This window comes from Phodopus roborovskii, unplaced genomic scaffold (assembly GCF_943737965.1).
Source record: "Phodopus roborovskii unplaced genomic scaffold, PHOROB, whole genome shotgun sequence".
NCBI lineage: Eukaryota > Metazoa > Chordata > Mammalia > Rodentia > Cricetidae > Phodopus > Phodopus roborovskii.
The window spans coordinates 6,491,648-6,507,054 of NW_026126603.1; the positions used below are offsets into that span (position 1 = coordinate 6,491,648).

At 38.9% G+C, this 15,407-nt stretch overlaps 2 protein-coding genes across 3 annotated transcripts in view; both read right to left on the reverse strand.

The window, feature by feature from the left end:
• Otud4 (OTU deubiquitinase 4) overlaps positions 1 to 15,407 on the reverse strand; it is a 133,280-nt gene that overhangs the window by 33,660 nt on the left and 84,213 nt on the right. The gene's annotated exons all lie outside the window — the stretch shown is intronic.
• Anapc10 (anaphase promoting complex subunit 10) overlaps positions 1 to 15,407 on the reverse strand; it is a 52,595-nt gene that overhangs the window by 30,586 nt on the left and 6,602 nt on the right. For both annotated transcript variants that reach the window (XM_051205823.1, XM_051205824.1), the window contains exon 3: positions 9,070 to 9,160. In XM_051205823.1, coding sequence (XP_051061780.1) covers positions 9,070 to 9,160 — 91 coding nt within the window. The remainder of the gene's footprint in view (positions 1 to 9,069; positions 9,161 to 15,407) is intronic.

The following is a 15,407-nucleotide window of genomic DNA, read 5'->3' on the forward strand; positions in this document are numbered from 1 at the left end:
GACATTACACAAGGAAAATGTGTTAGCCAGCCTGGATTTCTTTACTAATTAATTAATTCCTTATATTAATACTTAAAAATTCCTAGCTAAGTGAAAAATCAGGCTCAACAAATAAACACTTTAAACAATAAAAAGCATACCCTGCCACTTAATGTACAAAATAAAATTCTATTTCATTTAAAAAAAAATACATACATACACACATTCCCTTGGGAATAAGCAAAACATGCATTATAGAAAATTAACCTCAGGAAATGAAAAAAACTGAAAAACATGAAATAATATTCAATTTCTAAAAATCAAAGGAAGAAATTTAAACATGGAGATATTTGTTTATCATAATATGTTCTTATCAGAATGAATGGTGATACCCAAATTTCATTCGAAAAAGAATATTGAGCCAATAAATACATTTGTAGATCACTAATTCAATTTCTAAGTGAACTGAAAATTCATTGCCTTCTGATCATTTTAGATTTGTGTGTTTAACTTAGGGCATTGATAAAGTGAGAAAAGAAGAGAGGGGCTACTGGTGTGTGGAAGGTGAAAGGATGCTTTAGGTGAGGAGAATGTGATGTTTGAATAAGAATGGTCCCCATAGGCTCATATATTTGAATGCTTAGAGGTCCGGACCCTTCTCCAGTAAGGTAAGACTACGTGGAGATACATAGATTAATAGAAATTGGTGAATAATTAAGACCAAGCTAGCCAATAAGAAGCCCTAATCATCGGCCAACAGTTTTATAATTAATATAGCATCAGTGTGTTTATTTGGGTCAAGGCAGCTGTGGGACCTAGCACACAAGAACTCCCACAATGGCTTAGTCATTTGGAAGTGGTACTACTTAAGAAGGATTAGGAAGCATGGCCTTGTTGGAGTAGGTGTGGCCTTGTTGGAGGAAGTGAATTTCTGGGGAGGGCTTTGAGGTGTCAAAATCCCAAGTCAGGCCCAACATCCTGCTGCCTGCAAAGCCAGGTGCAGAACTCTCTGCTACTTCTCTAGCACCCTGTTTGCCTGCATGCCACAATGCTTCCCACTATGTTGAGAATGAACTAAATCTCTGAAACTGTAAGTAACCCCCAATTAAATGCTTTCTTTTGTAAGAGTTGCCTTTGTCACGGTGTCTCTTCACAGCAATAGACCCCTGCCTGAGAAGGGGGATAATAGAACCTATGTGATAGGAAAGAAAGAAAGCAGGAGGGAAAGAAAGGAAAGCAGGAGGGATATTAGGGGTTTTAAGTAGGGATGAGGGTGAAGAGGGTAGGAGGAGGGCTAACCAAAACAAACAATTATGAAAAAGCCATCTGAAAACCTACTATCATAAACTAATTTTTAAAATATAATGAAAAACTATAGGAGTTTAAATGGAGGTAACCTGAACAGGTAACCAATGCTCCCAGAAGCCATAATTCCCAGTGTCTGGACTGGAATACTGCCACAGGAGTTGTTAGTTGAGAAGGCCACAGAGCCCCCGAGAACAATACAAACTACAGTCATGGTTCTTGGTGGCCCAGAACCAGATTGGACCCTGTTGTTGAAAACATAACACATTTTGGTTGGCAGAGAAATCAAGCTGGAACTGAGCTGCAAGCTTCCTCCCTAGTAGCTAGATTTCATAGAGCTAGAAGGTGTTCTGCAGGGTGCTGGGAGAGAAGTCATTCAACAGTTTATCAAATACATTTGACTTACAATGTTTTCAATTGTTAATGAGCTTACTTGAACATAATCTCAACAAAAATTGAAAAGCACCTTTATTTTAAAATAATCATACAGGCATAATGCTGTAATAGGGGAAATGACAGATTATAAAACAGTATTACAAAAGGATCATATTTGGGAATGGTTGTTTAAGCACATTAACCTGAAAAAATTGCAAATCTGACTATTTTAGGTGGGCAAAAACTATAAGAGATCTTAATCTTCTTCCTTATAATTTTTGTATTTTCTGAATAATTTTTCAGGATGAGCATACATAATTTGGCCATCAGAGGAGAAAAATAGGTGGTTTTTTACATTGACCCTCCACAAACATTTGTAAGTCTACTAAAAAGGACATAACAAGTTAAGCCTAAACTAGTACTGCTTAGTAACACTGAGTTCCTTGAGCAAAAGTAAACTGGGTCAAAAGTAAGCCTATAAAATAGTGGGGTCTGGAGCTCTCTTCTGGGAAATCAAACTTGCAGACCTAACTATTCATCAGGAAAAAAGGGCAGAGATAAAGATTTTTCTTAAGAAAATACATACACCCTAGTTATTCTGAAGTGTTGACAGGACAGATACCATTATGATGATTCTTAAGAGACCAGAGCTACCAAACTGACATCTTGGAGAAATTTCTCTGCACTTCTGCAAAGGGTGCAGAGAAATTTTGAATGGCTACTAAAGACTTTCTTGATGAGCCATAGGCAGGAAGTAAAGTTCTCCCTAAGATGGAAAGATCATAAACCATAGAGATTAAAAAGAAAATCAAAAGCAGATGTGAATGATCAATCTTTTTACACAAAGTATTACTCCCAAGTAATGAAATTCGAAGTAACTTCAACATCAAAACCTGGGTGAGTTTAGAAAGGTGAAGAATAGTAACAATTAATGAACATTACAAAACACAACAACACATGGCCAGAGAATACTTTACGGCTGACCCAGAATTAATGCTTCATGTGTTCTCTCTCTGTTCTATCACCAATTCATTGCTTCTGAGATTAAAGAAATAACACTAGGGTAAAAATGTTCATAAGTGTTCTAATTCTACAAAGAAAATCATGCTATTTCTCAAGTAACAATGTACACAGGAAGGTGGAATGTACAAACTGAGTCCTAGTGAAAAGAGGCAGAATTACTAGAGCATTCACTCTACTCATCATCACTGCACTGAACACCTACTGCATACAAGGCACTGTGCAAAGCTCAGACATGTGCTTGTCTTGAATTCATCACTGCTACCTTCCTTTAATTAACTGGATGTAGCTTGCTTAATAGCCATTGACGGATACCAGTTTACAGTGTTAAGTAGATATTTGTAGTTATTTCCATTTGAGCTAAATCATTTTTTTTCCCTTGAGGTTATTGCATTTGCAGAAGAAACAGCTATTGCAGCAAAGTACTCTACAGAAAAATCTTTTTAAACTACTAAATTTTGCCTCATACTGATTCAAAAAGTAATAATACTGCATAAAAGCCATACTGTTTCTCAGATTACAATATACATGGGAAGATAAAATATACAGACTGAATCACAGTGGAAAATGCTGGAATTACTCAAATCATCACTCTATGGCCGCTGCATTGCAGGTGCACACCAAGCACCTCACTAAACTCCTAGGACATACTGATACAGAATGGAAACAGAGAAATGCTCCCCTGTTTCTGACTGACATCAATACCATTCCTGACTTCCCTCTGTCCTCCAATGTATTTAACACTTTCCTTTGTTCTTTCATTCCATAAATACAAAACCAAGCATGTCTGGTCTAGCTACAAATGGGTAAATTAATTCTAGTCTCTAATTCTAGGGTTCAATGCTACCAAATACACTTGACTGAAGACCTGATGCAGTTAGTATGCTCTCATTAGCTTCTTAGTTCTAACAAGTAATACCTTGTCCTTCACCTCCTAACTCCTGAGTAATTCCTCATCTGGTTAAGCACCTAAGACATACCAGGCTGTTTAATTCCAGAACTCCAGGGTTAGGGATAAGGTTATGGTTAGAGTGGTAGGGAGAGGCAGGCTATGGGTTTGAAACCAGCCTAGTCTACAAAGAGAGTTCCAGGACAGCCAAGGCTATGCAGAGAAACAAACAAACAAAAACCTGGCAGTCTCGCCACTGGAAGAACAATTGCTGGAGAACAGCAAGCCAAGTGCTTGTAGTCATGGAGAGCTGGGCATGATTACAATCCCAAATCAAAGGGAAAGTTCTCTTCAAATATCTAGATTTGAGACCAACCCTATGAAGACCAAGTTGCTAGGGATGCTAACTTTGCCAAGAGAAATGCCACTGACAAGTAGTGGAGGACTCATGTGGGAAGAGCAGGAAGGTTCCCGGAATCCTTTTGTTGATGCTAATGTGTTATCTACTTTCTGAATACACAGTAACCAGAAGGACTCTGAAAAAGTCTTAGTGAAGAAGCAGAAATGAGACCCGGAAGCCATATATCAGGGGACAAAGAGCTTCACAAACAAGTAACACTCTTCAGTCCAGGAAGAGATAAGTATTTTTAATACAGCTGTTACAATATATAACATATATAACACATATATACCATATAACATATAATAGGGTATTTTGCTACATTTTAGTGAATAACTAAATTTGTTATATGATAAATACAAAAATAAAAGATTGGTGGAGTCCTAAATAAAGGTTTACTATGGACATTAAGAACAAAATGTTTGAGAATAGCAAGCTGTCCTAAAACAGGACTAACAAGCTATAGCTTACAAATGCAGGACAAATGTTGAGTGCCATGTACTTTTTACTAAAAGAAATGCTTGTTTACATATTTTCTATGTTTGCTTCTGCATTAAAACAAAAAGACTGCGTATCTGCAACAGGATATAAAAAGAACTTTTACAACTCTGCAACAATAACCAAAAAAAAAAAAACAAGTAAACTTAAAAATGGGCAAATGACTTGAATAGCATTTCTTCAAAGAAGACATACAAATGGCGGGTAAGTACACAAGAAGATGCTTAGCATCACACATCATTAGATGCCGTTTCACTATCAAATGACCCTCACAGGCTCATGTGTGTGAACACCTGGTTCCTAAATGGTGGCACTGTTTTCGTGTTGTACAGTTTTTGGGACATAGTTTTTGGCTGACAGAGATGTGACTCTGAGGGTAGACCTTTAAAGGACAGCTGCCTCTGCCACCGTGTCTTCCTTGCCCAATGGCCTATAACCTCTGAAACTACGAACCAAAGTAAACGTTCCTCCTTCAGTTACTTCTGCCAGGTGTTTCAACTGAAACAACTACTCCACACGGGAAATGAGAATCACTTCACATGCATTAACAGGATCATTATTTTTAAAAATAAAATCACAGATGCTGATTTAATGGGGGGAGGAGGATAAGGCTTGTATAAACTGCCCAAGGGAATAAAAAGCATGGTATTTACTATGGAAGCAGTATGGAAGTGTCTTAAAATATTAAACAGTAGCCAGGTGGCAGTGGTGCACGCCTTTAATCCCAGGTCTCAGGAGGCAGAGGCTAGTGGATCTCTCTGAATTCAAGGCCAGCATGGCCAACAGAGAGAGTTCCAGGACAGACAGGACTACAAAGAGGAAACCCAGTCTCAAAAAAAAAGAAAATATTAAATGGAACTACCATTTGATTCTAATAATAAGAAATACGAAAGAACCTACATCCTAGAAGATTATATAAACTACAAAAAGTGTATGTGTGTACATATGTGTGTGCACATATATATATATATATATATTCTATTAAATATTTAAATTCTCAGTGAAATAAAAGTGTCTGACAATAAAATTTGTCAATAAGTATAAACTAGTTTATGATTTTTTCAGTACATAGTATAAAATGAAATTCACAAAACAAATGCTAGTATTACAATTAAATTTGGATGTTCAATATTGAACTTTTATTTAAGCTACCATGTTTGTATTTCTAGACCAGTAATTTATCTCAGATTTATAGGATAGGAAGTTAAAGGCACAGGCTCTGAAATTAGAGAACTTAAATTCTAATTCTAATTCTACCACTCACTTATTATTTGACTCTGGTTTTATCTAAGTCTCTAATAAATTGTAAATATTAAATGAAATAAATGATGTATCAGTTATTTATCTCATTGTTGTGACTAAATACCTAACAAGAAGCAAAGGAAGAAGTATTCTGACTCATGTTTTAAAGGCCTAGTCCATCACGGAAGGGAATGAATGGCAGTAGGAACCGCTCATGGTTATGGCAACAGGAACATGAGGTCACCACAGTAATTCTAAATCTAACCAAGGTAACAATAAAGATTGTTTGGTGAAGGATATGTTACCATATCATAACATTCAAGCTGTGTCCTGTTTATTGGTTACTGCAATTTCCCACATTTGCAGTGAGAAAATGTGAAGTCTGGAGAGGAAAAGGAGTATGAGCCTTTGGCAGTTGTCTGAGTCACTGTTCTACTGCCATGAAGACACCACATCCAAGGCAACACTTACAAAAGAAGGCATTTAATTGCAGCCTTGATTAAAGTTTCAGAGAGTTAGTCTATGATCGTCATGGCATCATGAGGCTGAGAGCTTACACCCTGATCTGCAAGGAAGCAGAGAAAGAAGACCTGGCATGGGCTTTTCAAACCTCAAAGCACACTATAACATACTTTTCCAACAAGTTCACACCTCCTCAAACAAGGCCACATCTCCTAATTCTTCCCAAACAACTTCAATAACTGCGAGCTGCATTCAAGCACATGAGCCTATGGGGGTCAATATTATTCAAACCACCACCACCACAACAAAAAAAAGAACTTGAATCCAGTGCAAGTTGAGGTCAGGGCAGGTTCACACAAAATTGCTGTAACTGCTAAGAGAATACCACCTTTAAGGAGAAACCTTGGATTCTGCACAGGAACATTAGGAAGGGTGCCTTGAGAGCAAGACCCCACCAACTAAAAGCTCTAGGATATAGCTTGATGAGTAGGCTATGTATGAAGTGAAGGACAAAGCCTCTTTTTGCAATGGAAATCCAAAGATATTAGTGAAACCAGAAACATGAATATCTACCAAAAAAAAAAAAGCAGCAGGCACTGCATGGGGCTAGCTAGCCTAAAAGAAAAGCCATGAATGCTGTAGGCCCCAGAGTTTAAAGGTGGACCTTCCCAAGCCTATTGGAGCCCAGATGATGGACATGAAGCTGCAAAATTCAATGTTTACCCTGGTAAGTTTTGGTTTTGCTTTTGTCTTTCCTTCCTATGCTTATTTAATTTTATTTTATTTTTCTATTGGTTTTTCTAAACAGGGTTTCTTTGTACCTTTGGAGCCTGTCCTGGAACTCTGGAACTCACTTTGTAAACCAGGCTGGCCTTGTACTCATAGAGATCTGCCTGCCTCTGCCTCCTGAGTGCTGGGACTAAAGGCATGTGCCACCACTGCCCTGCCCTTTTCAATCATGGATGGACGGACTGATGGATGAATGGACGGATAGATGGACACACTCATTTTTATGTTACAGGGGCTTACAGCCTTGTCTTGAGTCTCTGAAGAGACTTTGAACTTGGGATTTTGAGCAGTGAATAACTGTGAGACTATTGAGATTCTGAATATGGACTGAATGCATTTTGCATAATGTGATGGCCATGAGCCTAAGGACCCAGTAGCCAAATGGTAAATGTCCCTTACAGACATCCTGTCCCTAATTAATAGAATAATTGAAGGGCAGGCCCCAGGTAGAGCAAGTCTGTTACTTAGAGTGGGGGTTGGAGAATAGATTAGCCTTGAAATTTATAGCGTGACCTCATTTCCTGGCCTGTCTCAGCTACCTTGTGTACTGAATGAGACCCATTAGCCACACACCACTCTGCGGCCTCGACACTGTACTGTCAAACTCTAAGACAAAATCTTTCTATAAGTGCTTCTTATCAACCACCTGGTTTCACTAGTGAGGAAAGTAAATAATACAAATAAATAGGTAATCATTTGGTAAAGAAGCAGGATCTTTGTTTGAGACAAGGTCTCTCTTTGTAGCCTTGGCTGTCCCAGTACTCACTCTATTGTAGACCAGGCTGGCCTCAAACACACAGAGATCCACCTGCTTCTGTCTCCTGAGTGCTGGGATTAAAGGTGTGTGCCACCATGCCCTGCAGTAGCTACAATCTCAATCCTTAAAAAAGCTAATTGCTATTGCTGGCACATATATATTACAACTGAGATTAGAGTCCAACTCCTGTCTCACTTCTGCTTTTGTGGGACAGTTTAACTGGAGGCACACTAAATTCAGTCATTTATGCATTGGTGTTTGGCTGTTTGGTGCTGAAATGGCAGAACTATGTAGCTGCAATAAAAACCAGAGGGACCACAAGATTCAAATATTTATTATCTACTCAAAAGAAGTTTGCTGATTTGTACCCTACAACAAGAAAGCACCTAGATTGGTAGAGGATGCAATGCAATAAGGTAACAAATCTGACTAGTTTTCATAACCAACAAATCCACAGCACTAGACAAACATACAATCTCAAAATAGTAATCATTTTAAAACTAAGCTTACAAAGTTCCACCCCCCCCCCCAACCAGGTTAAGTAGAAGTATGAAGTTACCTAACTATCATACCCAAGGAAATTAAAAGCATCGTATATTAAGGCATTATACTGTGTTATAAATTATATTTTTCTGACTCTAGCTCCTAAAATTGAATCATATTACTTCAGAACCACTTACATAAAGTTTTACCAGAAATGTATAAAGAGGCTAAGTGCCTGCCTCACAAACAGAATTCAGATACCTACAAGACACTCTAGCCTTAAAGAGGAGACAGGAGGAAGAGCAGAGAAAGATGGATCCCTGAAGCTCAGTGGCCAGTCAGCTGAGCCAAAGTGATGACCTTCAGGTTCACTGAGAGACCCTGTTTAGAATACAGATTCAAAGCAACTGAGGTAAGACACCCAACATCAACCTTGGGCCTATACATGCACATTCAACAGTGTCCATGTGCACCCCTACATACACACCTACCCACATCACAACACACACACACACATACACATCACAACACACACACCTACCCACATCACAACACACACATCACAACACATATATCACAACACACACACCCCACAATGAACACACATAGATCACAACACATACAACACACACATCACAACACAGACACACACACTCACATGAAAACATGGAAAAGAGAACTACATAAAGGGTAGGGCAGAATACACTGACACTGCTTGCAATCTGGATGGCAAAAACATCTCTAAGACTTAATAGAATCTAACAGCAGTTAAGTATATTTCATTTTAATTTCTGTTTTCCTTGAATTTTATGGAATAGATATCCTTATCCACTTATAACTTCAGTCTATGCAAAAGTAAAAATGTATTACCTGAATTGGATGTTCACTAAATGAGGCTGAGAGCCGTCAGATTGCCAATATGTTTCTAGATTGTCATCTCGTAATTGATCCACTCCAAACCCTAAACGGTGAAAATGGCAATAAGTTTCCATGAAAAAAATTATATATTTAAAACACAAAATTATCACATTTGTCCAGAAGTTGAAGAATGCAGTTAAAATATAAAACCAAAACTCTTCCACTCTTCCATCCAGTATGCTGTGTGGCTTACTGGCAGACTACTTGTTTATCATGTGTAAGGCCGTGGGTTCAATCCCCTTGACATACAGGACAAACGTTTTGGGTGAGTAGTTTTTAAAAGGCATCTTTGGGGTTATATAAAGTCCCTATATGCTCAAATCCAAACTCTTAATTCTTTTTATAAATTGATCATAGGAACAGTCCATCCTGTAATAACATTTAAAATAGGCAGCTTCAAGCACATTCAGTATGTCATTCCTTACTTTTTGCTTCTTTTTTAAGCTCCCTAATAAGGATAACTAAATCTCATGATTCTTAAGAGAGCCCTTGTTAAATGACCTATTGAATTAAAGGCTTTTTCTACTTATACTACTTTGGCTACATTTCCCCCTCTGTTTTACAATTTTATTTGTATATCAGTTCAAAGAATTTCATAAAATGGTATTTAGTCTCCCTCACTCCCCACCCCGTTTTTTTGAGACAGGGTTTCTCTGTGGCTTTGGAAGCTGTCCTGTAACTAGCTCTTATAGACCAGGCTGGCCTCAAACTCACAGAGATTCACCTGCCTCTGCCTCCCAAGTGCTGGGATTAAAGGCATGCACCAATGGAGCTTGTCCTGGAACTTGCTCTGTACACCAGGCTGGCTCAGGCATTAAAGGCTAGGCTCACAACCAAAAATACAAACAAAACTTTTAAAGAAAGACTAACATGAAACTTGCTTCTAACAAATATAAGCATAATCTTTTGAGAACTGATTGTTCTGGATCTTTACCTCTAGGACAGTGAGTATGATTACCAGCTTTCACTTCCACATTTTTCTCATGAGAGAATGTCTTATAAACATAAATTCATATACCAGTGACACCTCTTTTCTAAGGCTTCTCACATCTTTGTTATATCTGAGTTGTCTTAGCCAAGGGGGGGGGGGCTTAAAACAATGGCAAATATGTTTTAACAGCTTTGACAGGTATTACAGGTAAGAATATTATTCAGAGGGGAAAAAAAGAAAAAAAAACTTTTATATGTCATAACAGGCTTCAGTGGTCCTTTTTTTAAGGTTTTATTGTGCCTGCATTCACTAGAAGAGGGCACTGGTCCCCTGAAGTGGGAGTTAGAAGTGGTTGTAAGCTGCACAATGTGAAAGATGGAAACTGAACTCAGATCCTCTGGAAGAGCAGCAGTGTTCAACAGCTGACCTCTTTCCAGTTGCAGTGGTCCTGCAGTATGGCCCCTACATGTGCAACATTATTCTAGAGCTAAAACATCATTAATGCTGAGAGCCTGCCTCACTGACAGTATGTTTGATGAATCTTCTGGGTGATTCTGACATGCTAAAAAGTTACAGCTACTTCTCTAAGGTTGCATTTCTTCTAGTCTTAGCACTAGACTTAGCACATCTTTTGAATTCAACAATGCTTTGTTATGAGGTGACTGTCATGACCTCTACTTACTTGATGCCCAGAAAATAACAACTCTCCCTCCATCCCATGGTCATGATGACAATCAAAAAATCTGCAGACACTGCTGAAGGATTGGGCCAGGGTACAGGCAATAAAACCATCCATAAGTAAAAACAATTGTCCCAAGGCAAAAAAAAAAAAAAAAATCCTGTGATTATGGTTACTGTTTAGCAAATACTCACTTTTTTCTCTTGACCACCCCCCCCAACTGGCAGTATATGGTCATATTTGGATTAAGTCCAGACTGATTTGGGTTCAACAAAATGTGAATGAATGTGACACAAGCTGCAGTTTTAATGTGTTTACAAGGTCTGGATTGACCTGTCTCCACCCCATCACAAGAGTATATCTAGATCTACAGAGCAGACACTACTACATGAAAAATAAATAAGTGTCCAAGCCATTTCTTAAGCATCTCCTGCAACACAATTACTTTCACGCTGGATAGAGGGTTACTATAACTGAACCACATTACTTAACTTTGAAGACCTAACAAGTAACATGTGGGGTCAGGTGTGGTCGCATACACCTTTAATTCGAGCACTTCAGAGGCAGAGGCAGACAGATTTCTGAGAGTCTGAGGCCAGCCAGCACTATACAGAGCAAGAGAGTTTCAAGCCAGCCAGCACTATACATAACAAGACCCTGTAAGAAAGACACAGACAGACAATAGACAGAGAAAAAATAATATGGACTTCACAAAAAAAAAAAAAAAAAATCTATTATTATACCCTACAACTATTTACAGTCCAACAATGTGCTTTCTCCTTGTAATTTAAATCCAAATTCTTTATGTATATGTGCATGTGTGTGGTGTATACACGTGTTTTGTGTTTGTGTGTTTATATGTATATAATGTGTGTTTGTGGAGACCAGTTGATACTAGGTATCTTCCTCTATCACTTGTCACTTTATTTTGCATGTATGGGTATTTGTAGTATATGTATGTGCACATGGAAGTGGGGGATTGCACTAAAATATAGAAACCAGAGGTCAATGTCAGATGTTTTACTGGGTAGTTTTGTGTGTCAACTTAATACTAGCTAGAGTCATCAGAGAGGAAGGAATTTCCATGAGATCCAGCTGTAAGGCATTTTCTCAATTAGTGATCAATGGTGGAGGGACAGCCCATAGTGGGCAAGGCCATCCTTGGGCTAGGGGTCTTGTGGTCTATATGAAATCAAGCTAAGACCTGTGGTCCTGCTTGGCCCACTGCTCTGGGTGAGCTCTGGGCCAGAAAGCTGGTCCAACAACACCTCCACCACTGTGGAACTTAGTGAGTCTGCTCTGAGCACACTGGACCTGCCTATCCACTCCGAACCACCTTGAAGCCCCACACGCCCAATCTTTGGACACCATCGCCTGCCCTCTGCCAGAAGAGAGACCACCAAGAGAACTTGGACCATCCAGAGTTAGACATTGAACTCCTGACCCACCTACGTCCACTGGGAGAGTAGAGTAGAGAGAGACAGACTCCATCTGAATCCACTGGAAGAAGCGATGGGAAGACAGCAATACAAAATATGTGCTGACTGTTAGCATCTTAAAAAGGTCACATAATAACTTAATCATTTCATTCAATAACACCAAATGCACACCATGATGAAAACTAGAGTGGGAGAAATAGGCCCATTTCATCTGTTTGACTCTGTATTTGATGCAAAATGCTTTCATTTGAGAAGTGTAATATAGGATCTCTTAATAAATCAATTTTTCTTTTTTTTTTCAATCCTAGGCTTAGTGAACTTTGGTTTGAGTTCAGGCTATAAGTAGCAGTTATTGTCATTGAGGCAAAGACTTTCTGAGTTGAATACTTCAGAGAAAATAAAACAGCCAAATGACAGAAAATAATTTCAAGAAAGAGTCTAGAAGGTCTATTTTATGTTGTGGAAGAAAGGCCTTTCTTAGAAGTGGGGTGTGCACTCAGTTATGACCGTGCAAAATATTTTCTATAAAAATTCAGAGAATCATCTTCTTCACATGTGGCATGTGAAATGCTTTAAAAACAAATGGGTTCTCACATTTGAGAAGCAGCTACAGTGGCTGGAAAATAGTAAATGAGGAAGACAATTGCAGATCAGGTTAGAGAAATCCTTAGACATGGCTGGATGATGACATCATGAAACAGAATTGGGGTTGAGGACCTGTGAATGTGGCTCAGTTGGTAAAGTGATTGTGTGTATTCAAGAATGAGGACCTGAGGGGTTTTTTTAAATATATTTTATGCGTGTGATTGTTTGCCTGTATGTATGTATATGTACTATGTGTGTGTCTGGTGCCTGTGGAGGCCAGAGGATGCATTAAATCCCTTGGAACTGGTGTTATAGATGAATATGAGCTGCCATGTCAGTGCTGGCAACTGAACCTGGTTCTTCTGCAAGAGCAGCAAAACTGATAGCAGCTGGTCTACTTCTCTAGCTACAGGACTTATGCAAAAGTCCTGGTGTGGCAGAGGCATGGAAGGCAGAGATAAGAGGATTTGTGGGACTTGCTGGGCAGATAAGGTTACTGAATTGATGAGCTTCTGGGTCAGTGAGAAACATGTTTTATAAAATAATGAAGAGAGTGATTGAGGAAGACATCTGTCTTAGTTAGGGCTCCCATTGCTGCAATGAAACACCATGACCAAAAAGCTAGTTGGGGAGAAAGGGGTTATTTGGCTTACACTTCCACATTGCTGTTCATCATTTAGGGAAGTCAGGTCAGGAACTCAAACAGGGCAAAAATCTGGAGGCAGGGGATGATGCAGAGGCCAAAGAGCGGTGCTGCTCATTGACTTGCTCCCCATGGCTTGCTCAGCTTGATTTATTTCTTTTCTTTTTCATTTTTTTTTTTTTTTGGATATAATAACATGCTTTATTTGCCTTGTTCCTGTTCCCTTTGAAAGAATTATAAATATATGTGTGTGTGTGTGTGTGTGTGTGTGTGTGTGTGTGTGTGTATATATAATTTTTTCTTAATTCATATATCAATCCCAGTTCTCTCTTCTTCCCGTCCTCCCATGCCCCCCCCAACCCACCTTTCCATCCCATCCCCCACCCACTACACAGGGAGGGTGATGCCTTCCAGGAGGGATCATCAAAATCTGTCAACACATTTGGAGTAGGGTCTAGGCCCTCTTCTCCTGTTGCTAGGCTAAGGGAATATCCCTCCATGGGGCATGTGCTCCCAAAGGATACATTCTGATTCCACTGTCAGAGGTCCCTTAGACTGCCCAGGCCTTCTAACTAAGACCCATGTTCAGGGGTCTGAGTCAATCCAATGCTGGTTTCCCAGCTATCAGTTTGAGCTCCCCCTTGTTCTGGTCAGCTGTCTCTGTGAGTTTCTGTAGCCTGGTCTTGACCCCTTTGCTTATCCTCCTCCCTCTCTGCAACTGGATTCTAGGAGTTCGGCTCAGTGTTTAGCTGTTGGTGTCTGCTTCTGTTTTCATCAGCTACTAGATGAGGACTCTATGATGTCATATAAATTAATTATCAATCTCATTATCAGGGAAAGTTATATAAGGTAGCTTTTCCACTGTTGCTCAGATTGTTAGTTGGGGTCATCCTGGTAGGTCTCTGGATAGTTCTCTATCCTATTTCTCCCACTCTAGTTTTCATCATGGTGTGCATTATTATATGACCTTTTTAAGATGCTAACAGTCAGCACATAACTGTAACCTTTAGTTTTTCCAGTTTCCTGGGCAGAAACTAACAAATGTGATTTCAACTAAGCTGAATCTATTAAATACATTCTAAGTGTAATCTGAGTAAAGGATTGAATAAGTATTTCCAAAATTACAATTTTGCAATTCCATTTGCATTTCATCCTTTAGCAGACAAGCAAATCTCTGTATCCAAGACTGATGTCAACATTTAAAAATGATTAAGACTTTCCTTTACATCACTTCTTACCTCATTACCACATTTTGTTACCTGAGTTTTTAGGTTCTACTCTTGCCTCACCTCAATGTAGCCCCCACAGTTCTCAAATGTAAACAAATACTGTTTTATTCTGCTATTTAAACTTTTTCAATGGTTCACAATCTGTAACACAAAACAAGCTAGGCGGTGGTAGTGCACAGCTTTAATCTCAGCACTCAGGAGACAGAAGTGGCTCTCTCTAAGTTCAAGGCCAGCGTGGTCTTCAGAGTGAGTTCCAGGATAGTAAGAGCTACCCAGAAAACCCTGTCTCGAAAACCAAGAACAACAAAAGGAAAGCTGTGTATACCCTGTCCTCAACCTATTCTCAAATATGCCATCTCTATAGAATCTGTTCCTCTGGACTACTTCTAATTCTTATTAGAAAGGCTCATGCTGTGTCTACACATATGGTTTAGCTTTATTCTGCACACCTTAATTATCATCTCCATGAAGAAATCCTTGACAAAAACTGTAAAACAGATTCAAATCTAATCACACTATTGTAGGACATTGTATGTAGGACATTGTATTGTAGGACATTATTTTAAGGTGTGTTACATTACTTTATGCTACAGAACATTTGTTTTAATGATGCAAAGATATACTGCATTCTTTATGTTGCATTTAACTGTGAAGCTGTGTTACTTTGCCTGTCTAAAACACCTGATTGATCTAACAATCAGCTCAACAGCCAATAGCAAGGCAAGAGAAAGGATAGGCATGCTGGCATGCAGAGAGAATAAATAGGAGGAGAAATTTGGAAAAA